We start from the raw sequence: 27,927 nt of genomic DNA on the forward strand, positions 1-27,927 counted from the left end.
CAGACATTTTGGGGGGGCATTTTCTTCCTTGTTTGTTCCCAAAAAAGTGTTCTCTCTTACATTCTCATGATGTGTGGTCAAGACTAGGGGGTAAGGCATTTGGTGGGGAGAGCGAAATGATGACTTTCTTTCCTGCCTTCAAAACACCTGTTGGAGTTGGAATCCGAGTGCCTATTTTAAATGAGATTGAGCTGCAATACCATCTGTGGCCTGTAGACAAGAGTGGCACTATTTCTAGGGAAAACTAAGCAGATCCTTTCATATTGCAGGGAATCCTATAATTGTCTCGAAGCTACCCCTAAAGCAATGGTGGTGCGTGATCCGTACACACAGGTTTTGCATCTGTTTCTCTGTTGGTCTAGGATGTGCAGCGAGAAGGGGGGTCTGATTTATCCATTGACCTTAGAACAACCAAGGATCGGAGATATTCAGAAGTCAAGCGCTATGGAAGATCTGGTCATTAGTTGTCAGCGCAGGAAAGTGTCAGTAAAGCAAGTTGGAGACGAGCCAGTGACTTTCTCTAAGACGTGGACTCGGGCATTCTTCCCCGCACACCCCTGGTGTCAGGAAGGTGAGGAGAGAGACATATTTAGCACATACATTTATATATATATCCATGTGATAGCCAAAAATGGAACACAATGAGCCCTGCTGGGAAATGATGCCAAAGTGAGCGCCGCGCAACGAATGTGCCACCATGTGTGCGACAGATCAGTGCACCATGAGGAACAGCCCAGCAAAAACTGTGAATCACCAATCCATAGTAGACACATCCTAGAGGTCTCCCAATATCTTACAAGGTTCTCCATCTGGGCAAAGGTGGGATTGCAATAGCTTGTTATCTTTGGGTCACCCTGCACTAAAGATGGTGCAAGATGTAACCCTCACATAAGGAGACATGTTCTCAAACCATGAAGGGTGCAAGATGTAACCTCACGTAAGAAGACACGTTCCCGCACCATGAAGGGTGCAAGATGTAACTCTCACGTAAGGAGACACGTTCTCAAACCATGAAGGGTGCAAGATGGAACCCTCACGTAAGGAGACACGTTCCTGCACCATGAAGGATGCAAGATGTAACCTCACGTAAGAAGACACGTTCCCGCACCATGAAGGATGCAAGATGTAACCTCACGTAAGGAGACACGTTCTCAAACCATGAAGGGTGCAAGATGGAACCCTCACGTAAGGAGACACGTTCCTGCACCATGAAGGATGCAAGATGTAACCTCACGTAAGAAGACACGTTCCCGCACCATGAAGGGTGCAAGATGGAACCCTCACGTAAGGAGACACGTTCCTGCACCATGAAGGATGCAAGATGTAACCTCACATAAGAAGACACGTTCCCGCACCATGAAGGGTGCAAGATGTAACCTCACATAAGGAGATACATTCTCAAACCACGAAGGGTGCAAGATGGAACCCTCACGTAAGGAGACACATTCCTGCACCATGAAGGATGCAAGATGTAACCTCACATAAGGAGACACGTTCCCGCACCATGAAGTTTGCAAGATGTAACCTCACGTAAGCACGCTCCTGCACCATGATGTGTACCCTCTGGGGTTCTTTAAAGGGGTTATTCACTTATTTGTGGGATTGGTAATAAATGTATGATCACTAAGGGTCCTGCTTACCAAGACCACTTGCCACTCCTAACCTTGACCCGGCTCAGATTTTGGCGTACAGATGCGGCCATCGCTGTGTGCCTGATGGGTATGGTACTGTACCTGTGTAGCTGTCATATCCGCGCTCTGGGCTGGTTCTGCTGGGTGTCCTGGCTCCGGCTCTTACCGCACAGATGCTCCTGGAGTTATTTCCAGGTTCCGGGCTCGGCTCATATTAGGTCAATGGCTCGAGGCAAAGAGCGGCCGTCAGCTGAGGATATGGTGAAATGTGGATAATAAGATTCATCCGCATGATCATGGAAATCAGGTCTCCGTTGGGTCACAGGCACTGGTTTTATTTACACCCTTAAATGGGTTTTCCCATCTTATAAAATGATGACCTCTGGGACCCCCACTAATCCTGAGAACGAAGGGGGGCAGAGCTGTTTTAGTGCTATGTCCTCTTCTCTGTTCTTCTTTCCTACACAGCGGAGCCCTATTCACTTGTCAAGGACCTGCAGACTACCCCATTCACTGATGAAAAACATAATACAGAGAAGGCGATGTCACGCTAAACCAGCTCTGCCCCCTTCATTCTCAGGATTGGTGGGGGTCCGAGTGGTGAGATCCTCTCCGATCATACAGTTATGAGTTTCTGGAAGAGCTGGGTCCATACCGCCACCACTAGGGGTGCTGGTGGGCTCTGGAGGTACATGGCGCATGAGTACCATGGCCGGACATGTCATTGGTGCAGCCGCACAGGGGCCCATGACATAAGGGGGCCCACCACCATCTCCAAAACAGCAAGGAGCCCGTATACTGTCCTTGCACTGGGGCCCTTCTCTGTTGGCCACTGGGACAATTGAATGTTGTGGGGGCTGGTGCCAAGAATCAAGAGACACCCCATCCCTCAGGGCGACCCTCTATATCCATTCACTGCCAGAAGATATTACAATTATTACAGATCACAGAAGAGAGGGGGCGCCATAGGAATCTCACCCCTCTAATGGCGCCAGGTTTTGCACCCCTGAGCCAGATGTTGTTTCCCCTTTCTTTTAGTCTGGGGCCAATTGCTTAGTTTCTAAGCAAAGGACATGTGTCCAATCAAAGCTGGGCCCCTCTACCCCAGGGCCCCTAGCGGCCTCATAGTCTACCTCTATGCCCGGGACCGTGTGCCACTCTCATCCAGTAGTGTCAGTAACATTAGGTATCGCCCAGATCTGAGTTCTCCATCTACTGATAGTCTTTTCTTCCTTGGAGCCAGAGCTGGGGTCCGTCTCCTGCTCTCTGGGGGTCTCTTTCCTACTTTATTCCCATTTTGTACCTCCAGGACGGGTGATATCAGATCTCTCCGTGCTAAGGACGATCTGCAGTCCTGAGTATTTCTTTCCCCGCCAGCTGCCCCTCCACTAACCTTTCCGATCCCACAGCTAATAATAGTCGCTGCTTTCTATAATCGGCTGCCCGGACCCCCGCCTTAAATTAATAAACAATCATGTATCATTCCCATATATATATATATATATATATATATATATATGTAGTGTGTAAGAATGAATTGCATATCAAGCAGCGGCGTTACGTGACGCTTGTGGCCCCCCCCCAGTGCAAAATCTCCAAAAGGACCTGTAATCCTCTTTTCCTTTTGGGTCCCCCCCTCCTAATCTCCAGGGTCCGAGTGCAATTGCAACCCCTGCAGGTATTCTAGTTACACCCCTGATAATAGGCAGGGCTCTGATAGGGTGCCAGGTCCCAAATTCTGAAATTGCTCCTGGGGCCATTTTGACCCCTTTTGACTTTTTTTGTAGCAGCGTAAAGGATTTATTGCAATAAAGAGGGTGGGGAGGTAATGGGGGTGACGTGGGGGCGACGGGCAGTTATTTACTATGGGATTTTTCCTTTTCTGCAGCCATTATTATTCATAAAGAGGGGGAGTGGATACAGAAAGGAGCCCCCATGATCAGCTGTAAGCAGCAGGGAAGTGACAGTGTATGTGACCTTATACAGAGGGGGATGCAGGTATACATGTATATGGTAGGATTTTCAATCTTGTAACAATGTAGCGAATACCAGGGATGTTATGACTTTCATGAATCTTCCATCTGCCATTTTTGAAGAGCCCTATTAGGACATACGGACATCACTAAGGGGACGATCCTCTGCTCGGGAGATCCCCCTATGGGGATGTCATTTACTGGCTGCAGAATGAGTTCACTGAGAATCCACCAGTGACTTCCTTATCTTTTTTCTGAGCTCCATCAGGAAAAGTCAAATGGTGCAAAATGTTCAAAGAAACGGTAAAAATGATTCTTAACCCAAAACACATTTAAAAAAAGCCGGCCAACCTTATTAACACCTTCACGACCTTTGACGCCACGTAGGAGTCATGAAAAGTCGTGCCAATACGACCCATGACGCCGATGTGGCGTCATGACTTAAAAGCCCCCCTGCGGGTCGGGTGACCGGGGTCACTGAAAGGTCACCGACCCACACACAGAGGACACCTTAGAGTTAACCCTAGGGGGCGTGGCTTAGCCCCCACGTGCCTACGATCGCTCTGATTGGCTGTTAAAAGTGAAACTGCCAATCAGAGCAATTGTAATATTTCATCAATGAAATTTGATGAAATTTTACAAATCCAACCATGGCCGATGCTGAAATAGCATCGGGCATGGCTGGAGACACTGAACCGACCCCCCCCAACTGACTGACAGTGCCGATCGGCCGCCGCCACCATCTGACGGCGCCGATAGGCAGTCGCTGTCATAATCTGCCCCCCCCTGCTTTCCCTCCTGTCTCCTCGCCCTCCACGAGGCCTCCGAACTCCCTCTGGCTGTCCCGGTGTCCCGCCGTCCCGAATCATGGGCGCCGCCATCTTGGAAAATGGCGGGCGCATGCGCAGTGCGCCCGCCGGGAATCTGCAACGCTGCAGATTTATTCATTTATTGTCACAGTGATCAAAATAAATAAAAAAGGAAATCACCGCCCCCCCTTATCACCACATAGGTAGGGACGTACAATAAAATAAAGAAAATATTTTTATTTTTCCATCAGGGTTAGGGCTAGGGTTAGAAATAGGGTTAGGGCTAGGGTTGGAATTAGGGTTAGGGCTGGAATTAGGGTTGGGATTAGGGGTGGTTTGGGGTTGGGATTACGGTTAGGCTTGTGGTTAGGGTTAGAGTTGGGATTAGGGGTGTGTTGGGGTTAGGGTTATGATTAGGGTTGGGATTAGGGGTGTGTTGGGGTTGGAGATAGAATTGAGGGGTTTCCACTGTTTAGGCACATTAGGGGGTCTCCAAATGCGACATGGCGCCACCATTGATCCCAGCCAATTTTATGTTCAAAAAGTTAAACAGTACTCCCTCCAATTCGAGCCCCGATGTGTGCCCAAACAGTGGTTTACCCCCACATATGGGGTATCAGCGTACTCAGGAAAAATTGCAAAACAACTTTGGGGGTTTAATTTCTCCTGGTACCCTTGGGAAAATAAAAAATTGGGGGCTAAAAAAACATTTTTGAGCAAAAAAAAATGATTTTTTATTTTCACTGCTCTGCGTTATAAACTTCTGTGATGCACTTGGGGGTTCAAAGTTCTCACCACACATCTAGATTAGTTCCTTGGGGGTCTAGTTTCCAAAATGGGGTCACTTGTGGGGGAGCTCCAATGTTTAGGCACACAGGGGTTCTCCAAACGCGACATGGTGTCCGATAACGATTGGAGCTAAATTTCCAATCAAAAAGTCAAATGGTGCTCCTTCCCTTCCGGGCCCTGCTGTGGGCCCAAACAGTGGTTTATGACCACATATGAGGTATCGGTGTATTCAGGAGACATTGCCCAACAAATTTTAGGATCCATTTTTTCCTGTAGCCCATGTGAAAATGTAAAAACTGAGGCTATATAAAATTTATGTGAAAAAAAAAGTACTTTTTTTTTTACGGATCAATTTGTGAAGCACCTGGGGGTTCAAAGTGCTCACTATGCATCTAGATAAGTTTCTTGGGGGGTCTAGTTTCCAAAATGGGGTCACTTGTGGGGGAGCTCCAATGTTTAGGCACATAGGGGCTCTCCAAACACAACATGGCAACCGCTAAATATTCCAGCATATTTTCCATTCAAAAAGTCAAATGGCGCTCCTTCCATTCTGAGCCCTACCGTGCGCCCAAACAGTGGTTTATAACCACATATGAGGTATCGGTGTACTCAGGAGAAATTGCCCAACAAAATTTATGATCTATTTTATCCTGTTGCCCATGTGAAAATGATAAAATTGATGCTAAAAGAAAATTTATGTTGGAAAAATTAAAATGTCCATTTTTTTCCTCCACGTTGCTTTTGTTCCTGTGAAACACCAGAAGGGTTAATAATCTTCTTGAATGTAGTTTTGAGTAGCTTGAGGGGTGCAGTTTTAGAATGGTGTCACTTTTGGGTATTTTCTGCCATCTAGACCCCTCAAAGTGACTTCAAATGTGAGGTGGTCCCTAAAAAAAAATGGTTTTGTAAATTTTGTAAAAATGAGAAATCGCTGGTCAACTTTTAACCCTTATAACTTCCTAACAAAAAAAAAAATTTGTTTCCAAAATTGTGCTGATGTAAAGTAGACATGTGGAAAAAAGTTATTTATTAACTATTTTGTGTCAGATAACTCTCTGGTTTAACAGAATAAAAATTCAAAATTTGAAAATTGCAAAAATTTCAAAATTTTTGCCAAATTTCCGTTTTTTTCCACAAATAAACGCAAAAATTATCGACCTAAATTTACCACTAACATGAAGCCCAATATGTCACGAAAAAAACAAGGATGCATTGAAGCGTTCCTGAGTTATTACTTCATAAAGGGACACTGGTCAGAATTGCAAAAAATGTCCAGGTCATTAAGGTCAAAATAGGCTGGGTCATGAAGGGGTTAAATGTTTAGGAGTGGGCAGCAGCGCAGGTCACACATGCACGATGCCGCCTTTTCTTTGCCTGCCTGTTATGTACCATTGTCCTCGTTGCGCGCTTATCGCCTCCTTTGCTCTCACTGACAGGTGCCCAGGTGCATCTACTGCTGACTGCTCTAATGGACCAGACGGGAGGACAGAGCTCTGGAGACCATGTTGCCTTGGATAATTCTCATCTATATAAATATCCTTTCTCCAGAGAACCTAATCACACAGTCAGTCCCAAACTACTGATGTCAAAACATTGCAACACTGACACTGCGAGAAGACTAAGAAGACTAAGGACTGGGAAAGCCCATGCAACTATGTCACAATGCAACAACAGGTACAATGCAACTATGTCACAATGCAACAACGGGTACAATGCAACAATGTCACAATGCAACAACAGGTACAATGCAACTATGTCACAATGCAACAACAGGTACAATGCAACTATGTCACAATGCAACAACAGGTACAATGCAACTATGTCACAATGCAACAAGGGGCACAATGCAACTATGTCACAATGCAGCAACAGGCACAATGCAACTATGTCACAATGCAACAACGGGTACAATGCAACAATGTCACAATGCAACAACAGGTACAATGCAACTATGTCACAATGCAACAACAGGTACAATGCAACTATGTCACAATGCAACAACAGGTACAATGCAACTATGTCACAATGCAACAAGGGGCACAATGCAACTATGTCACAATGCAACAACAGGTACAATGCAACTATGTCACAATGCAACAAGGGGCACAATGCAACTATGTCACAATGAAACAAGGGGCACAATGCAACTATGTCACAATGCAACAACAGGTACAATGCAACTATGTCACAATGCAACAACAGGTACAATGCAACTATGTCACAACGCAACAACAGGTACAATGCAACTATGTCACAATGCAACTACAGGTACAATGGGTACAATGTAACTCACACTGCAACTACAGGTACAATGCAACTATGTCACAATGCAACAACGTGTACAATGCAACAACTGAAAAAACCCAAAGGTATGAGCTGGTATATACGCTGTTGTGCATGCAGCGTGTAAGTGCAAGTTCACACCGGCCACTGATGAGAAAAAAACAAAGACAGAAACATAATGACAGAATACTCTGCAGTAAATAAATATACAGCGTAGTGCATAAAAATAATGTACGCTACTTACTCAACATGTTTTTTCATAAAAGAAAAATGCAAAAGTCATCCCACCTCTTCATGGCGACCGTAATTGGGACAGTCCTAACCCTAGTAATAAAAACCTTAAGGCCCCGTTACACATATCAACGATCCGACGTGGATGGGATCGCTGGGACATTGTTATCTGATCGCTGATGAGCTGTCACATAGACAGACCCACCAGCGAGCAAGCTGGTTTCCAAGGTAAACATCGGGTATCCAAAAGCCGCGCGGCTCTTAGATATCTGATGTTTACCTTGGAAACCAGCGTGCAGCGTCACTGATCGTTGGTCTCTCGCTGCCACACGCAGCGGTGCACGCTGGCCAGCGGGAGACCAACGATCAAAAAACGGCCCAGGACGATCCTGCACGATCAGCGATACCCGGGCGGGGGGCCGGATGCTGATCCATGTCACACACAGCGATCTCGCTGTGTGTGACGGGGCCCTTGCTGTTTGTCACGTGACGTGCATTTCAGTCTGTTTGCACCATGTACATATAAAGGTGTGGCCGCCTTTTCTCTGAGCTGGGCATTATATTGATGTTGTCTCGCTAGCTGCGCCCAGTCCTTCTCAGCCCTTATTCACATGACAAACGGTAAGGTTTTTAATATTACAGTTAGGACTGTCCCAATTAGGGTCACCGTGAAGTGGTGGGAAGGGTTTTGCATTTTTTGGATAAAAAAAACATGCTAACTAAGCTCCGTATATTATTTTTATGCACTATTGCTGTTTATGGGTTTAAGTTGGTTTACATGCAGCACAGAAACGCATGTTCACATTTGGCCATTAAACAGACAAAACCTACAAGAAATAAAGTGACCATATACCCTGCTGTAACTAAATAAGTCAAATGGTAAGGATTTTAATATTAGACCGTGAAGGACCATCCCGAATAGGGTCACCTTGCCGCCGGTGGGACGGCTTTTATGATTACAATGTTACTAGGAACCTTATGTTATATAAATGCACTCTTGCTTTTTTCACTTATGTACTTACAGCAGGGTATATGATGATTTTGCTTCTTGTAGGTTTTGAATGTTACAATGTAGCAACTGGTTCAATGCAGATTTTTCTTAGTGCATCTCGATAGAAAGATACAAGAAATCTATCCGACACCATAAAGCAAATTTGCAACTTTTCATGCAGGTTTATATTGTTCGCTTTTCAGGTAGTTTCTGCCCAGAGCGACCTAATCCTGTGCATCAGCCAACGCCGGACATCGGTGGTGCACATGCTCAGTGCTGCACCATACAGACAAGGCTCAGTCTCGGGATTGGTGGGGGGGTTCCAATGTTCGGAACCCCCCCCAGAGCGATCAGCCACTTATCACCTATCTGTAGGATGACAGATGACATCATCATTCCCGCCATAGTGACATCATCACAAACCAAAATGAAAACCTGAGTTATTTATTAAAAAAAAAAAATTGTTTATTTAAAATAAATAAATAAAATAATAATTGATCGTCCCTCGTTTGTTACATTTTGTTGCCAAATTGATTTTGTTCACATTGAAAATCCAAAACTCTTATTCTGGGTTTATTTAATTAAAGAAGTTTCGTTGCGAGGATTTTTATTTATTTATTTGGAACTGTTTCACTAAAATAATTGCTGGGATGTTACGGGGTGCGGGTGTAAGAGTTGTCACCCCAATAGACCCTTATCTCTGCCAACGTCACCATGATGGGGATGCTCCACTTTCGATGACTCTTCTGAAAAGGGCCAAGCGGGGCTGACGGGGCGCCGTATCTTTTCTAACCCCACTGTCACTATTTTCCAGCAAACAATGAGAGTGATGGCGGTCGGCCGCCCACTGATCGGATATTGATGTGGCTATACACTGGAGGATGTCATCCCGGGAGCCTCCTGGGTGATGGTCACCGCCCTCCCCAATAATCAGAGACCCAAAAGTGTTCATTACCCCCCAATACAAGCCCCAATTCTCACCCATTTGTACATTAGAAGAGCGTCTGTATGATATCGTGTCCTCGCAGATCTGACCACAATGGTCTTGGTGCCCGACACCAATTTAATCCAGGACACACGTTTTATATGACGTTTTCGGACTATCTGATAACCAAGCTGGCCCCAAATAATGTTATAAACTAAAAAAAGAAAAAAATGTTCTAACCGCACGCGCGGGTCCCACTCGCGGCACTGTAAGAAATGGAAGCTCACGAAGATCGAGTGTTTAGAGTGAGTCTTTGTTCCCCACTGTCGTGTCACCTGTGGATACGTCACCACTAATGGATACAAGAAAGAGCAAGGACACGGGATAACGCACAACAACACACAGCGAGCGTTACACCGGCTCCTGCAGGACCAGGTCCTCCAACATAAGATAGCACTTCAGGGATTGTGGCAAGTTAAAGGTCCTCACTGCTCGGAGCCGCTGGGGCCCCAGACTGGATCGTATTCGCAGGCGGCTTAAGTGCTTTAAAGAGCGAGGCTGATGAGAGAAAGACTCAATCCAGGCAATGAATCCAACCTGGGAAGCAAGGCGCTTGGGAGGCAGGCCAGTTTTCTAGGGTAAAACAGAAAATAGTTTCTTAAAGTAACACAAAATCAACTTCAGAAATATATTATACTGTACTGATCCTGAGTTACGTCCTGTATTATACCCCAGAGCTGCACTCGCTATTGTACTGCTGCAGTCACTGTGTACATACATTACATTACTGATCCTGAGTTACATCCTGTATTATACCCCAGAGCTGCACTCACTATTCTGCTGGTGCAGTCACTGTGTACATACATTACATTACTGATCCTGAGTTACATCCTGTATTATACTCCATAGCTGCACTCACTATTCTGCTGGTGCAGTCACTGTATACATACATTACATTACTGATCCTGAGTTACATCCTGTATTATACCCCAGAGCTGCAGTCACTATTCTGCTGGTGCAGTCACTGTGTACATACATTACATTACTGATCCTGAGTTACATCCTGTATTATACTCCATAGCTGCACTCACTATTCTGCTGGTGCAGTCACTGTATACATACATTACATTACTGATCCTGAGTTACATCCTGTATTATACCCCAGAGCTGCAGTCACTATTCTGCTGGTGCAGTCACTGTGTACATACATTACATTACTGATCCTGAGTTACATCCTGTATTATACTCCATAGCTGCACTCACTATTCTGCTGGTGCAGTCACTGTGTACATACATTACATTACTGATCCTGAGTTACATCCTGTATTATACTCCAGAGCTGCACTCACTATTCTGCTGGTGCAGTCACTGTGTACATACATTACATTACTGATCCTGAGTTACATCCTGTATTATACTCCAGAGCTGCACTCACTATTCTGCTGGTGCAGTCACTGTGTACATACATTACTGATCCTGAGTTACATCCTGTATTATCCTCCAGAGCTGCAGTCACTATTCTGCTGGTGCAGTCACTGTGTACATACATTACTGATCCTGAGTTACATCCTGTATTATCCTCCAGAGCTGCAGTCACTATTCTGCTGGTGCAGTCACTGTGTACATACATTACTGATCCTGAGTTACATCCTGTATTATACCCCAGAGCTGCACTCACTATTCTGCTGGTGCAGTCACTGTGTACATACATTACATTACTGATCCTGAGTTACATCCTGTATTATACTCCAGAGGGGCACTCACTATTCTGCTGGTGCAGTCACTGTGTACATACATTACTGATCCTGAGTTACATCCTGTATTATACTCCAGAGCTGCACTCACTATTCTGCTGGTGCAGTCACTGTGTACATACATTACATTACTGATCCTGAGTTACATCCTGTATTATCCTCCAGAGCTGCAGTCACTATTCTGCTGGTGCAGTCACTGTGTACATACATTACATTACTGATCCTGAGTTACATCCTGTATTATCCTCCAGAGCTGCAGTCACTATTCTGCTGGTGCAGTCACTGTGTACATACATTACTGATCCCCCACATGTTCTTTGAAGCCACTGAGCAATCGCTGATAGATGAGGATCATAGACGCCGCCCCCTTGATTCACTTTCCCCCATATCCTTTTAGAGACCCACCTGCTAGAGACGAGTCCTGCCACAGATGTATCTATAATATTATATTAGATGATCCACTTACCTTGTTCTTATATGTGATGTCAGCGCCTGCCTGCACCAGGAGCCGAATACACTCCAGCTGCCCGCTGCATGCCGCCAGGTACATGGGTGTCACTCCCCAGTTGTCCTGCAGATTGACATCGGCGCCATGCTATGCAAATAAACAGAAATAGCTGATAATAAAGTGACAGTACCAAATTATTGACTGGACCAAATTTTTTTGAGCAAGTGACCGGTCCCATTTAATTGCCAAAATATTACAGGTAAATATTTTATAAAAATCCCTGAGTTCCCCTGATTCTGCAGATTTTTTCCGTTTTGTTCGTCGTTGTTCCATTGTAGATATATTCATATTTGTTGTTTTTGGAGCGCAGCATGTGAAATCTCTGCTTGCAGTACAACTGGGTGTTTCTTCAAGAGTCGTTTCTGGGGGTGTGCACTTTCACCCTTCCCTTCCAGACACTTCCAGTAACAGCTCAACAACATTTGTGACTGAGCTATGATTGAACTCATATATAAATCCCTAAAACAATACTTTATTATTTAAAAACCACAGATGTGGTACACACCGGAAAAATGTGACAGTAATAGAAAAAATGAAAAATAAGTGTTCAAAATTAAACCCACACTAGGGTAACCCCTACGAGTCCCTATTAGGTAACTATGCTGTACCCTGCCTGGCTGCGGAGGTTGGCACCCTAAGGGGGGAACGTTGTGGCGCCCCCGCTCACGATGGCTATCCCTGGGGGCCCTGATAAACCCTACAGCCACTAGTGGTCCCTTCTACCCAATGTAAGGGAACACCTCGTTCTAGACAGAGATCAGACCTGCTCTATAGAGGACCCTGTGTCCCAAAAAGAGAGGTTAAAAACAAATTAGAACACACATGGCAAAAAGTGGCATATTTGAAGTCCCACAGAAAGATACAGGCAAACTTCAAGGCAGACCAGTGGGGTATCTCAGTTCAGATCATGCCTAATTCTTATATACACAATAGGGAGAGGCATCTTTTACAGAAATCGATGTAGAAATAGCTGAAAGATGCCATCAATAGTCTCCCACTCATGAAAATTTATATGGGAAACGTAGAGCTGCAACAGCGGTACTTATCTGCGTTTTTCGCCACCTGCCATCAATTTATGAATGCCTCAAACAAATTAGAACACACATGGCATCGAGTGGCATATTGAAGTCCCACAAAAAGATACAGACAAACTTCAAGGCAGCCCAGTGGGGTATCTCAATTCAGATGATGCCTAGTTCTTATATACACAACAAGGAGAGGCATCCCTTACAAAAATCAATATAGAAATAGCTAAAAGATGCCATCAATAGTCTCCCCTTATTGAAAATATATGGGAAACGCAGAGCTGCAACAGCGGTACTTATCTGCGTTTTTCGCCACCTGCCATCAATTTATGAATGCCTCAACGCGTTTCGCCTTCCAGGGCTCATCAGGAGGCCCGATGCTACGATATTTGGTGTCCAATATAGGTGCACATAGCTTACCAATATTCCATAAGTCTCCACTCTTATAATCTGCCGCGCAGAGCCTAAGCTCCGCCCACTGCAATCCCATTGCCTCTTGCAACACCACCCATTTTCTGCTGCCCCAATCGGTTACCAGATCTCTGATGCACCGTCATGCTAACCAATCACGTGTCCTCACACACAGGGTTCCCCATAGCTCCCCTGTCATCCTGGCTTAGATTGGTTTCTGCACCTAGCCTGCATGCAGCGTCACTGCTGACTCACCAATCCCATTTCTTTAGACGGAGAGTCTCTCAGCAATCACCGATCACTGCACCTAAGGCATATTATCATCTCTGCACTTTAACCCCATATGTGCAGCAAACGTTCCACAGACCAGGCGTGTATGCCCACATCGCTACATTTAGGAGCTCATGTCTGACGATCTCATTTAATGTGTTATATTAATCATGATAATTAGCGTTCTGCTTGATATATATGTATGTATACAAAACCGCATCATCGCCCACAGCAATGTGAGCAGGCGTCTACAGCTACCCATCTCAATATATGTAAACAACATCTGATGTATATACCTTTTAATATAACCAGGCGTCGATATGCAACTACCCCATCAAGTTCAAGATATCCAATCTCCCAAGAAAATCACTGTGAGGCAAAAATATACAGATATCTATCTTCAGATAATCTATGCAATCTACAGATGATCCACACTAAAATAATATGCAACCGCCCCGTCAAAGTAATATAAAGAGGCAGCAAGGGTTCAGATTCAAAAATGCTCCTGAATCATATGGGAATATATGTCTGCGGCAGTAAAGAGGGACTTTCTATATAAACAATATTCCACGCCAATACATGGAGATTCCACTACAACAGGGAACCAATAGAACAAAATCTTTTTTGGAACAGGGTGCGAGAACGGGTTACCAATTAAGAACTCGGTTCAACCAATAAAAGGTCAGATTGTGAACCTGTCCTCGCACGTTCTTACTACGGATGAGCTGAGTGTCCTCTCGAGAGGCCTTAACTTTGTGCCAGTGAATAGGTTCAACTGCTTCGAATGGGTTAAAGATTTGAATTTGTTTTGTAGAAAACTCAAGTGGAAAAAGTTTTTCAGACACAATAGTCGAGAGGCCTGCAAACAACAGGGCCTCAATGAGGAGGATATTGAAGGATATGAGGCGCTCATTGGACTTTTGAATGAAAATGATAGAGTTCCCACTGCTGGGAAGGGCCCCTTTACTACCTTGAGAAATAAAAGTGAAAGGATGCCGCCTGCAGGTGATATGGGAAATATCGATATATTTGCCAGCTTGGTGGAGAGGGACCTGAAGAAATTAGTAGGACCGGAGTGGGAAAATAAGGATAATTTGTTGGCCAGTGAGCGATTAGCACTTGAGGCCTTAAAGAAAAATGATCAAATAGTGGTTAAACCCTCCGATAAAGGGGGTAATATGGTAATTCTGAACCACATTGAATATCGTGAAATGTGCTATACTATACTGCAGGACAATTCAACATATGAGGTGCTAAAAGAGAACCCCATGGCCTCTTATAGAGAGGAACTGCGGCTGATCCTTAATGGGGCCTTAGCAGAGGGTGTGGTCTCTAAGACTGAATTTGACTTTATTCTTCCTAAGTTCCCTTTGGTGGCCACATTTTATGCTTTACCAAAGATACATAAGGGCCTGAATCCCCTGAAGGGGAGGCCGATTGTATCAGGTGTGGATTCGCTGACACAGAATAGTGGCCTGTATATTGACCAGATATTACGTCCCTTTGTGGTTTGTTTGCCGTCATATTTGAGGGATACTTCAGACTTACTGCTAAAATTGGAGGGCGTTCATCTGGAAGGGAATGCTTGGTTGGCCTCCATTGACATAGAAGCACTTTACAGTAACATACCACATGATGTGGGCATTAAAGGCGTGGGACATTTTCTTAGTCAGAAGTCCATAGCGTGTAGAGGGCACAATAGCTTTCTGACCTCCCTTCTGCAGTTTATATTGACCCATAATGCATTCTGCTTTGATGGCAAATTCTACCACCAGCTCAGGGGCACCGCGATGGGGTGCCCTTGTGCCCCTTCGTATGTAAATCTGTTTCTGGGCTGGTGGGAGGAGACTATCGTTTTTGGAGGAGAGGAGAAATGGTGGCACTGCTTGATTGCTCTGTGGTATAGGTTCATAGATGATGTCTTCATGGTATGGACAGGGGATAAAGATCAATTTGAAGAATTTGTGAGAGAGTTGAATCGAAATAGTGTTAACTTGAGATTTACCTCAGAAATTCAGAAAACGGAAATACCGTTCCTGGACATTAAAATCCAGAAAGATAGGATGGGAGGCATCTCTACTAGTATATTTCGGAAACCTACGAGTACGAACAGCTTACTACATTGGCAGAGCCACCATCCAGTCCCTCTTAAGAGAGGTATTCCGAAGGGACAATTCCTACGGTTGAGGAGGAATTGCTCCAGGAATGACCTGTTCCAGAGGCAAGCTGGGGATATGTTCTGTCGGTTTAAGAACAAGGGTTATCCGCAACATGTTCTAGACACTGCATATGATTTTGCAAGAAAAGCAGATAGGTCCAAATTGCTGCAGAAACGTGAGATTAAAGACTCGACGGAATTAATAAGAGTAATTGGGACATTTGACGTCAACCATCAGGAGGTCAGAAAGGTCCTATCTAAGCATTGGGATGTCCTCAGGTTGGATCCAGATTTGAAGAATATAATTGGCGAGCGTCCCAACATAACCTTTAGAAAGGGTAGATCTATTAGGGACATGTTGGTCCACAGCCAATATAGGAGACCATTGGCTGGTGGTACCTGGTTGGATAGGCGACCATGTGGTTTTTTTAAATGTGGGGACTGCAGTTTTTGTAATTATATGAGACCGGGGAAGTCTTTCTGCAGTGCGAGCACTGGTAGGATATTTTTTCATCGTGGCTTCTCAAACTGCAAAACCACAGGGGTCATCTATATGGCTACATGCTCATGCCCTAAAAATTATATAGGAAAGACCAGGAGAGAATTTAGAAGAAGAGTAGGAGAACATCTTGGAGACATCAGACATAAAAGAGAAACCCCGCTCGCAAAGCACATGTGGATGCATCATAATGGTGATCTGGGTGACATAAAATTCTGTGCTGTAGAAGTAGTCCATGTAAACCCAAGAGGAGGAAATATGGATAAGGTGATGCTTAGGAGGGAGTGTGAATGGATATTCAGGATGGAGTCACTCGAACCGAGAGGGCTGAATGAGCAATTGTCATATGCCTGTTTCTTATGAGCCACAATTGAATTATATGTTCCTTTTCTAGAGGATACCAGCCTCCTTGATTTTGTTCTATTGGTTCCCTGTTGTAGTGGAATCTCCATGTATTGGCGTGGAATATTGTTTATATAGAAAGTCCCTCTTTACTGCCGCAGACATATATTCCCATATGATTCAGGAGCATTTTTGAATCTGAACCCTTGCTGCCTCTTTATATTACTTTGACGGGGCGGTTGCATATTATTTTAGTGTGGATCATCTGTAGATTGCATAGATTATCTGAAGATAGATATCTGTATATTTTTGCCTCACAGTGATTTTCTTGGGAGATTGGATATCTTGAACTTGATGGGGTAGTTGCATATCGACGCCTGGTTATATTAAAAGGTATATACATCAGATGTTGTTTACATATATTGAGATGGGTAGCTGTAGACGCCTGCTCACATTGCTGTGGGCGATGATGCGGTTTTGTATACATACATATATATCAAGCAGAACGCTAATTATCATGATTAATATAACACATTAAATGAGATCGTCAGACATGAGCTCCTAAATGTAGCGATGTGGGCATACACGCCTGGTCTGTGGAACGTTTGCTGCACATATGGGGTTAAAGTGCAGAGATGATAATATGCCTTAGGTGCAGTGATCGGTGATTGCTGAGAGACTCTCCGTCTAAAGAAATGGGATTGGTGAGTCAGCAGTGACGCTGCATGCAGGCTAGGTGCAGAAACCAATCTAAGCCAGGATGACAGGGGAGCTATGGGGAACCCTGTGTGTGAGGACACGTGATTGGTTAGCATGACGGTGCATCAGAGATCTGGTAACCGATTGGGGCAGCAGAAAATGGGTGGTGTTGCAAGAGGCAATGGGATTGCAGTGGGCGGAGCTTAGGCTCTGCGCGGCAGATTATAAGAGTGGAGACTTATGGAATATCGGTAAGCTATGTGCACCTATATTGGACACCAAATATCGTAGCATCGGGCCTCCTGATGAGCCCTGGAAGGCGAAACGCGTTGAGGCATTCATAAATTGATGGCAGGTGGCGAAAAACGCAGATAAGTACCGCTGTTGCAGCTCTGCGTTTCCCATATATTTTCAATAAGGGGAGACTATTGATGGCATCTTTTAGCTATTTCTATATTGATTTTTGTAAGGGATGCCTCTCCTTGTTGTGTATATAAGAACTAGGCATCATCTGAATTGAGATACCCCACTGGGCTGCCTTGAAGTTTGTCTGTATCTTTTTGTGGGACTTCAATATGCCACTCGATGCCATGTGTGTTCTAATTTGTTTGAGGCATTCATAAATTGATGGCAGGTGGCGAAAAACGCAGATAAGTACCGCTGTTGCAGCTCTACGTTTCCCATATAAATTTTCATGAGTGGGAGACTATTGATGGCATCTTTCAGCTATTTCTACATCGATTTCTGTAAAAGATGCCTCTCCCTATTGTGTATATAAGAATTAGGCATGATCTGAACTGAGATACCCCACTGGTCTGCCTTGAAGTTTGCCTGTATCTTTCTGTGGGACTTCAAATATGCCACTTTTTGCCATGTGTGTTCTAATTTGTTTTTAACCTCTCTTTTTGGGACACAGGGTCCTCTATAGAGCAGGTCTGATCTCTGTCTAGAACGAGGGGTTCCCTTACATTGGGTAGAAGGGACCACTAGTGGCTGTAGGGTTTATCAGGGCCCCCAGGGATAGCCATCGTGAGCGGGGGCGCCACAACGTTCCCCCCTTAGGGTGCCAACCTCCGCAGCCAGGCAGGGTACAGCATAGTTACCTAATAGGGACTCGTAGGGGTTACCCTAGTGTGGGTTTAATTTTGAACACTTATTTTTCATTTTTTCTATTACTGTCACATTTTTCCGGTGTGTACCACATCTGTGGTTTTTAAATAATAAAGTATTGTTTTAGGGATTTATATATGAGTTTGATTTGAGAACCCTTAAGGATTATAATTTTCATATTCTGAGCTATGATTGGCAGCATCTTGGGGGGAGGGGTTAAAGCACACTCCCCCAGAAAGGACTCTGAAGAAACGCCCAGTGCAACTACAAGCAGAGATTTCACATACTGCGCTCCGGAAACAACAAATATGAATATCTCTGCAATGGAACGAAGCAGAACAAAACGGAAAAGATCGACAGACTCAGGGGAACTCAGGGATTTTTACAAGGCATTAAACTCACTAAAAAAAACAAAAAACTGAGTGACATGCCCTCTTTAAAGGTTTAACTGCTATGTAAGCTTACAGGCCTGAGCCTGAGATGATGTTAAGGATCTGTGTTGTCGGGTTTTAATCCAAATCTAGGGCGGACCGGGTGGTTTCTCACCTGTATTAGCAATAGGGCACAGTCTGGGAACAATCCGATGGCCGCATGTAGGGGGGTCCCGCCGTGCTTACAACAGCTGTTCACATTGGCCCCATATTGCAGCAGTAACTCCATCGAAATCCTCTGCCCTTTATAAGCTGCCCAATATAAGGGCGTCTTCCCATAATAGTCTTTCCGATCCACCAACTCTTTGTCTAGAACATAAAAGAGCCAACGAAGAATTAAAATTGAATGCAGTGACCTGATTGGCTGACCCTTTCCGCTAGTTTTTTTCTGTTTCCTACCGGAGGTGGTCAGCAGCCCCCGCAGCTTCTCCACGTTGCCCCTGCTGGCTTCGTAGTGGATGTCCGTCCATTTGTAATTGTAGCTCGGGGCCACCTGGTAATGTCGCACCTGCGTCTTGGTGCAGGGGCTTCTGGACAAGGAGCTTATGTAGAAACCCATCTGTCTCCTGGGACGAGGTCTTCACCCAGCAAAATCTTAGAACAAATAGTATTACATTATAGAGGTGAGTTACTGACCTGTATCAGCTATAGTCTATAATAATAATAATACATTTTATTTCTATAGCGCTGACATATTCCGCAGCACTTTACATTTCAGAGGGGACTTGTACAGACAATAGACATTACAGCATAACAATAATCACATAGATCATAACAGATACCAAGAGGAATGAGGGCCCTGCTCGCAAGCTTACAGTCTATGAGGAAAGAGGTAGACACGAAAGGTGGGTGGTAACAGTTGCCCTGATTGTATGGACCAGCCATAATGTTAAGTGTGTAACAGTACAGACACAGAGGGCTAATGGATGCATAAAGCATGTGGGAACATGATGCGGGGAACCTGGTTATGGTGAAACTTTTGGCTGTGCCACACAGGGATAGATTAGGTTAATGTGTTGAGGCGATAGGCCAGTCTGAATAAATGAGTTTTCAGGGCACGCTTAAAATTGTGGGGATTGGGGACTAATTGTATTGACCTGGGAAGTGCATTCCAAAGAACTGGCGCAGCACGTGTAAAGTCTTGGAGACGGGAGTGGGAGGTTCTGACTATTGAGGATGCTAACCTCAGGTCATCAGCAGAACGGAGGGCACGGGTAGGGTGGTATACTGAAACAAGGGAGGAGATGTAGGGTGGTGCTGAGCCATGGAGGGCTTTGTGGGTGAGGGTAATAAGTTTATACTGAATTCTGGAGTGGATGGGTAACCAGTGTAATGACTGGCACAAGGTAGAGGCATCGGTGTAACGATTGGTGAGGAATATGATCCTGGCTGAAGCATTCAGGACAGATTGGAGAGGGGAGAGTTTGGTAAGAGGGAGACCGATTAGAAGAGAGTTACAATAGTCGAGACGAGAATGAATAAGAGAAACAGTAAGAGTTTTGCAGAGTCAAAAGAAAAGGTCCAATTCTAGAAATGTTTTTGAGGTGCAGATGACTCCGAGCTTTCCTTTGCCCCCCACATTCGATCACTGGCTCGCTCTTGTCAAGTATGACCCCAAGACAGCGGGCATGTTGCTGGGGAGTAATAGTGGAACCACACACAGAAATAGCAATGTCGGGTATAGGTACATTAGTAGCGGGAGGAAACACCAGGAGTTCAGTCTTTGACAGGTTCAGTTTCAGATATAGTGAGGACATGATATTAGACACAGCGTTTAGACAATCGCCGGTGTTTTCTAGAAAGGCTGGCGTGATGTCAGGAGAAGAAGCGTATAATTGGGTGTCATCAGCATAGAGATGGTACTGGAGACCAAATCTACTGATTGTTTGACCAATAGGGGCAGTGTACAAGGAGAAGAGGAGGGGGCCTAGAACCGATCCTTGGGGGACCCCAACAGTAAGGGGAAGGTGAGAGGAGGAGGAGCCAGCAAAAGAAACAGTAAAGGAGCGGTCGGAGAGATAGGAGGAGAACCAGAGGAGAACGGTGTCCTTGAGGCCAATGGAGCGGAGCAAAGTGAGGAGCTGATGATCCACAGTGTCAAATGCTGCAGAGAGATCCAAGAGAATTAGCATGGAGTAATGACCGTTAGATTTAGCTGTTAGTAGATCATTAGAGACTTTAGTGAGGGCAGTTTCAGTGGAGTGTAAAGAGCAGAAACCGGATTGGAGAGGGTCGAGAACAGAGTTTTCTGAGAGATAGCGGATAAGACGGGAGTGGACCAGGCGTTCCAGGAGTTTAGAGATGAAGGGAAGATTAGAGACAGGTCTATAGTTAGCGGCACAGTTTTGGTCGAGGGATGGTTTTTTAAGTAGTGGATGTATGATGGATGGCATGCTTAAATGATGAGGGAAAGATACAAGAAGAGAGAGAGAGGTTAAATATTTTAGTTAGGTGAGGGGTCACAGCAGGGGAAAGGGACTGGAGGAGATGTGACGGAAATGGGTCACTGGTGCAAGTGGTTGGGCGAGAAGATGCAAGGAGCCTGCTTACTTCTTCTTCTGTGACTGGTTCAAAATCAGAGAGTGAGCTAGATGCAGTGGGGGAGGGAGGACAGTGCATGGTATGAGGTGATTGGGAGATAATTTCCTGTTGAATCTGGTAAATTTTTTCTTTGAAGTAATTGGCCAGATCGTCAGCTCGGAGCTCCGTGGTTGGGGCCTGTACTCTTGGGTTGAGTAGAGAATGAAAAGTGTCAAAGAGACGTTTCGGGTTATTGGACAGTGAGGTGATGAGGGTGTTGAAATAGGTTTGTTTGGAGAGGTGAAGGGCAGTGTTGTAGGTTCTAAGCATAAACTTATAATGGATGAAATCTTCGTGTAGATTGGATTGCACCGCTGCAGGAAACGTGTTTGCAGGGTGTGCGAGGGTTGTCGCCGTCTGTGTTGTGGTGTTCTATGTATATCTTTGCTTCACCCAGAAACAGTTACAGATTATGTTTTATCTAGGTTTATTTTCTCAATGCTGATTTCTTGTTTAATCTCATTTTGCACATTATTAAGGGATGGCCTCATGGATCGGAACATATACAGTAGATAACTGCTAGACTGTGCTGAGCATGCTCTGTAACCTAGGAAGAGGTCAATATGCAGGGAGGGGAGGAGGAGGTGAGCTGTGATATCTCCTCCTCCTGTATAATGACTGATAACACACCTATATACAGTAGATAACACAGGAGCCACCATTCACAATAGGTGATGTCACAACCCACCTCCTCCTCCTCCTGTACAATGACAGATAACACCTCTATATACAGTAGATAACACAGAATCCACCATTCACAATAGGTGATGTCTCAGCTCACCTCCTCCAGTACAATGACTGATAACACCTCTATACAGTAGATAACACAGGATCCACCATTCACAATAGCTGATGTCACAGCTCACCTCCTCCTCCTTCTGTACAATGACTGATAACACCTCTATATACAGTAGATAACACAGGATCTACCATTCACAATAGCTGATGTCACAGCTCACCTCCTCCTCCTTCTTCTGTACAATGACTGATAACACCTCTATATACAGTAGATAACACAGGATCTAACATTCACAATAGGTGATGTCACAGTTCACCTCCTCCTCCTGTACAATTACTGATAACACCTCTATATACAGTAGATAACACAGGATCCACCATTCACTATAGGTGATGTCACAGCTCACCTCCTCCCCTCCCGTCACAATAACCTGTGCACAGATCAGCGCATGGTAAGAAAACACTTACTGTATATACAAACAAATAGGGTTAGAGCCAGTCTATTGCAGCATCAGTATGTGGTCAGTATTTTACATCATAATTTGTAAGCCAAAACCAGGAGCTGGTGATAAATCCAGACGTGGTGACGTGTTTCTATTATACGTTTCCTCTGATTGTTCCTCTCCTGATTTTGGCTACAAATACTGATGTAAAATACTGACCGAATACTGAACGTGGATGAAATCTGATAATAGCACGTCCTGTTGGTGATGTTGTTGGGACACATTCTGCCACCACCAATCGTTTATACAGGCTGATTGGTCACCTGTTACTGGTAGAATATGGCTTCGGGGGTGCGGTTTACAGAGCAAGAGGAACTGAGCTATTAATTTTATATTTAATCCATAAAAATAGGCAGTGTTAATAAACAATATACAAAGATGATACAAAATGGGAACAAAACGATACGATATATACAATTACATAAAATAAAAACGAATAACAAAAGAGAATTACTAAACCTGATGTCACAGAAATGGCTCAGAGCTTAGGGAGGGAAGAACTCCTTAGGAAACTGGCCAGACCCACAGCAAGCTGTACCTTCCTGACAAAATACACAAACCCAAAATCTGCTTTTTATTAGATCAAGGTTACACCCTCATACCTCCCCTCGGTGAGCTCACATGGGGGCTGGTTGTGGGATGTGCTAGGTCTTTTATAAGTTTATGAGATCCCCAACTTTCAGGATATCTTCACCCCTGGAGGTCCCAGGCAGGAGATATTGTCATCAAGCTTCTTATTGCAATTTTATCTTTCTATACAGATGAATCATGACATGGATAGCATCATCCATCAGACGATATTACAAAGGAGGGGTTAGAATGGCCTTACAGTGATATAAGTGAATGCGTTATGTTTATCCCTTTGCTACAACGCCAAAAATATATCTCACATAAATATCAGATCCATGCAAACCCCAACATTCATCACTGACACTACCTCCAAAAAGTCTGCAACCAGTGCATTGATCAGAGGAAGCTGCAGCTCTTAGCTTTTCACTATCCAGATGACTGATCAAGGTCGGGGGGGTCCATACACACATCTCGGGGTCCATACACACGTCTCAGGGTCTATACACACTTCTCGGGGTCCATACACAAATCTCAGGGACCGGGTCCATACACGCATGTCTCGGGGGGTCCATACACACACACATCTTGGGGTCCAAGCATGCATGTTATCGGGGGGGGGGGGTCCACACACATCTTATAGTCCATATACACACGTGTCGGGGGGGGCTCCATACACACATCTTGGGGTCCAATCACTCATCTTAGGGTCCATAGACACATGTATTGGGGGGGCTCCATATACACACGTGTCGGGGGGCTTCAAACACATCTTGGGGTCCAATCACTCATCTTAGGGTCCATATACACATGTATTGGGGGGGCTCCATATACACACGTGTCGGGGGGCTCCATACACTCATCTTGGGGTCCAATCACTCATCTTAGGGTCCATATACACATGTATTGGGGGGGCTCCATACACACACGTGTCGGGGGGCTCCATACACTCATCTTGGGGTCCAATCACTCATCTTAGGGTCCATATACACATGTATCGGGGGGCTCCATACACACACGTGTCGGGGGGCTCCATACACTCATCTTGGGGTCCAATCACTCATCTTAGGGTCCATATACACATGTATTGGGGGGGCTCCATATACACACGTGTCGGGGGGCTCCATACACTCATCTTGGGGTCCAATCACTCATCTTAGGGTCCATATACACATGTATCGGGGGGCTCCATACACACACGTGTCGGGGGGGCTCCATACACTCATCTTGGGGTCCAATCACACATCTTAGGGTCCATATACACATGTATTGGGGGGCTCCATACACACACGTGTCGGGGGGCTCCATACACTCATCTTCGGGTCCAATCACTCATCTTAGGGTCCATATACACATGTATTGGGGGGGCTCCATACACACACGTGTCGGGGGGCTCCATACACTCATCTTGGGGTCCAATCACTCATCTTAGGGTCCATATACACATGTATTGGGGGGCTCCATACACACACGTGTCGGGGGGCTCCATACACTCATCTTGGGGTCCAATCACTCATCTTAGGGTCCATATACACATGTATTGGGGGGGCTCCATACACACACGTGTCGGGGGGCTCCATACACTCATCTTGGGGTCCAATCACTCATCTTAGGGTCCATATACACATGTATTGGGGGGGCTCCATACACACACGTGTCGGGGGGCTCCATACACTCATCTTGGGGTCCAATCACTCATCTTAGGGTCCATATACACATGTATCGGGGGGCTCCATACACACACGTGTCGGGGGGCTCCATACACTCATCTTGGGGTCCAATCACTCATCTTAGGGTCCATATACACATGTATTGGGGGGGCTCCATACACACACTTGTCGGGGGGCTCCATACACTCATCTTGGGGTCCAATCACTCATCTTAGGGTCCATATACACATGTATTGGTGGGGCTCCATACACACACTTGTCGGGGGGCTCCATACACTCATCTTGGGGTCCAATCACTCATCTTAGGGTCCATATACACATGTATTGGGGGGGCTCCATACACACACGTGTCGGGGGGCTCCATACACTCATCTTGGGGTCCAATCACTCATCTTAGGGTCCATATACACATGTATTGGGGGGGCTCCATACACACACTTGTCGGGGGGCTCCATACACTCATCTTGGGGTCCAATCACTCATCTTAGGGTCCATATACACATGTATCGGGGGGCTCCATACACACACTTGTCGGGGGGCTCCATACACTCATCTTGGGGTCCAATCACTCATCTTAGGGTCCATATACACATGTATTGGGGGGGCTCCATACACACACTTGTCGGGGGGCTCCATACACATCTTGGGGTCCAATCACTCATCTTAGGGTCCATATACACATGTATTGGGGGGGCTCCATACACACACTTGTCGGGGGGCTCCATACACTCATCTTGGGGTCCAATCACTCATCTTAGGGTCCATATACACATGTATCGGGGGGCTCCATACACACACTTGTCGGGGGGCTCCATACACTCATCTTGGGGTCCAATCACTCATCTTAGGGTCCATATACACATGTATTGGGGGGGCTCCATACACACACTTGTCGGGGGGCTCCATACACTCATCTTGGGGTCCAATCACTCATCTTAGGGTCCATATACACATGTATTGGGGGGGCTCCATACACACACTTGTCGGGGGGCTCCATACACTCATCTTGGGGTCCAATCACTCATCTTAGGGTCCATATACACATGTATTGGGGGGGCTCCATACACACACTTGTCGGGGGGCTCCATACACTCATCTTGGGGTCCAATCACTCATCTTAGGGTCCATATACACATGTATCGGGGGGCTCCATACACACACTTGTCGGGGGGCTCCATACACTCATCTTGGGGTCCAATCACTCATCTCAGGGTCCGTATACACATGTATCGGGGGGCTCCATACACACACGTGTCGGGGGGCTCCATACACTCATCTTGGGGTCCAATCACTCATCTCAGGGTCCATATACACATGTATTGGGGGGGCTCCATACACACATGTGTCGGGGGGCTCCATACACTCATCTTGGGGTCCAATCACTCATCTTAGGGTCCATATACACATGTATTGGGGGGGCTCCATACACACACGTGTCGGGGGGCTCCATACACTCATCTTGGGGTCCAATCACTCATCTTAGGGTCCATATACACATGTATCGGGGGGCTCCATACACACACTTGTCGGGGGGCTCCATACACTCATCTTGGGGTCCAATCACTCATCTCAGGGTCCGTATACACATGTATCGGGGGGCTCCATACACACACGTGTCGGTGTGTGGAGGGTCTCACCATCCTCGGGTCCCCTCAGTAGGGGGCGCTGTCCTCGCTGCCATCAGTCCCGCCTGTGATTTCTGTTGTCCCTGCTGTGTGCCGCCCGGCAGCGGGGGTGGCGCGGTCCTGTGCTCAGTGCTGAGCCCACCCTGGGCGGCAGGCCGGGGGTCCGGTCATCGCTGTGGAGGCTTCTCCGCTCCGGCCACAGTCTATGCCGCTGCTCACACGACGCTCCGGCTGCTCTCGGTCCACACAGGCCGCTGCCCCGGTACCGGGGATGGGGTGAGCGCTTTAGGAGGGCCCCCCCCCCGAGTGGTGGCCGGGGTCCTCACACCCGACAGTCCCGGCCCCGCCGTGCGGAGGGCGCAGTCCGCGGCCGCTCTCCAAGGTGCTGGGAACAGACTCGCGGCGCCGCGCCTGCGCAGAAGAGACGGCCAAGGACAGGTTGGGGGGGGGGAGCGCAGCTCTGGAGGCTGAGAGCAGATAATGCAGCTCAGTCACCGCCCTGCTCCACACCAGCACGTCTGCTAGAGAGGGGGTCACTGCGAGGGGAGCCGACGTGGCATGATGTCACGGGGCAGGAGCAGGGCAGAAGTATACAGCATCTATCTGCCGGCGGCCGCATCATCTCCGGATATGATCGGGCTCTTAGTAATTACTGCTCCAGTTACAGTCATGGGCGCAAGTGTTGGCACCCTTGAAATTATTCCTAAAAATTAAGTATTTTTTTTCCCCAGGAAATTATCACGGTTACGCATGTTTATTTCCTTTGGGTGTATTGGAACACCACAAGAAAAAAAAAACAAAGACAAATTATCACCCCCCCCCCCCCCCCCCCCCAAAAGGAATGAGCCGAACAAAATTGTGGGTAAACAACTTTGTTTCCAGCATGTGATGCTCGTTCACACTCACCTGTGGCAAGTAACAGGTGTGAGCAATATAAAAATCACTCCTGAAGCCAGATGACAAGGGGAGAAGGTGACAGTCTCTGCATTGTGTGTGTGTGCCCCTCTGACAGTCACCGTAACCGGCGTTCCCCTATAACAATAAGTGCCCACTTTACATTTAATAAGGCCCCGAGTCCTCCCCTGTACGGATCCCCGATACACGGTATACGGACCCCTCACTATATACTGACCCCTTAGTAGCCCCCAAACTGTTTGATGGCCTCCACTCTGTACAAAGACCCCACATTATCTCCCGCCCTGTTTGATGGCTCCTTCACTGTAATCCCCCCGCACTGTATGACGGCCCCCGAATAGCCTCCATATAGTGTAACGCACCATGTGGAAACATGTAGGGGGCGTGTGATCCAGCACCGACATCCAGATAATAAAATAAGGCTTTTATTTATAATCCATTAAAACAAAAAAAAACAAAAAAACATTTTTTTAAATCAGCACCTGGCACG

The 27,927-nt window shown here is 46.0% G+C and overlaps 1 protein-coding gene and 1 long non-coding RNA gene across 2 annotated transcripts; one reads left to right on the forward strand and one right to left on the reverse strand.

The window, feature by feature from the left end:
- LOC141084769 (uncharacterized) lies at window positions 1-9,141 on the forward strand. The gene is made up of 3 exons (XR_012231102.1): window positions 1-571; window positions 6,639-6,876; window positions 8,911-9,141. It is a non-coding gene; the product is annotated as an uncharacterized lncRNA (long non-coding RNA).
- LOC141084768 (ankyrin repeat and SOCS box protein 5-like) lies at window positions 9,136-26,975 on the reverse strand. Its single transcript, XM_073569681.1, has 5 exons — window positions 26,535-26,975; window positions 19,239-19,433; window positions 18,955-19,148; window positions 11,853-11,981; window positions 9,136-10,265 (listed from the first exon to the last, which is right to left on the reverse strand). Exons 2-5 carry the CDS (start codon window positions 19,396-19,398, stop codon window positions 10,044-10,046), a joined length of 705 nt encoding a protein of 234 aa, XP_073425782.1. The 5' UTR covers window positions 19,399-19,433; window positions 26,535-26,975; the 3' UTR covers window positions 9,136-10,043.
- Window positions 26,976-27,927: the final 952 nt, after the last annotated feature.

Source organism: Dendrobates tinctorius, unplaced genomic scaffold (genome assembly GCF_039654945.1).
Source record: "Dendrobates tinctorius isolate UK_male_01 unplaced genomic scaffold, ASM3965494v1 ptg000027l, whole genome shotgun sequence".
NCBI classification, from domain to species: Eukaryota; Metazoa; Chordata; class Amphibia; order Anura; family Dendrobatidae; genus Dendrobates; species Dendrobates tinctorius.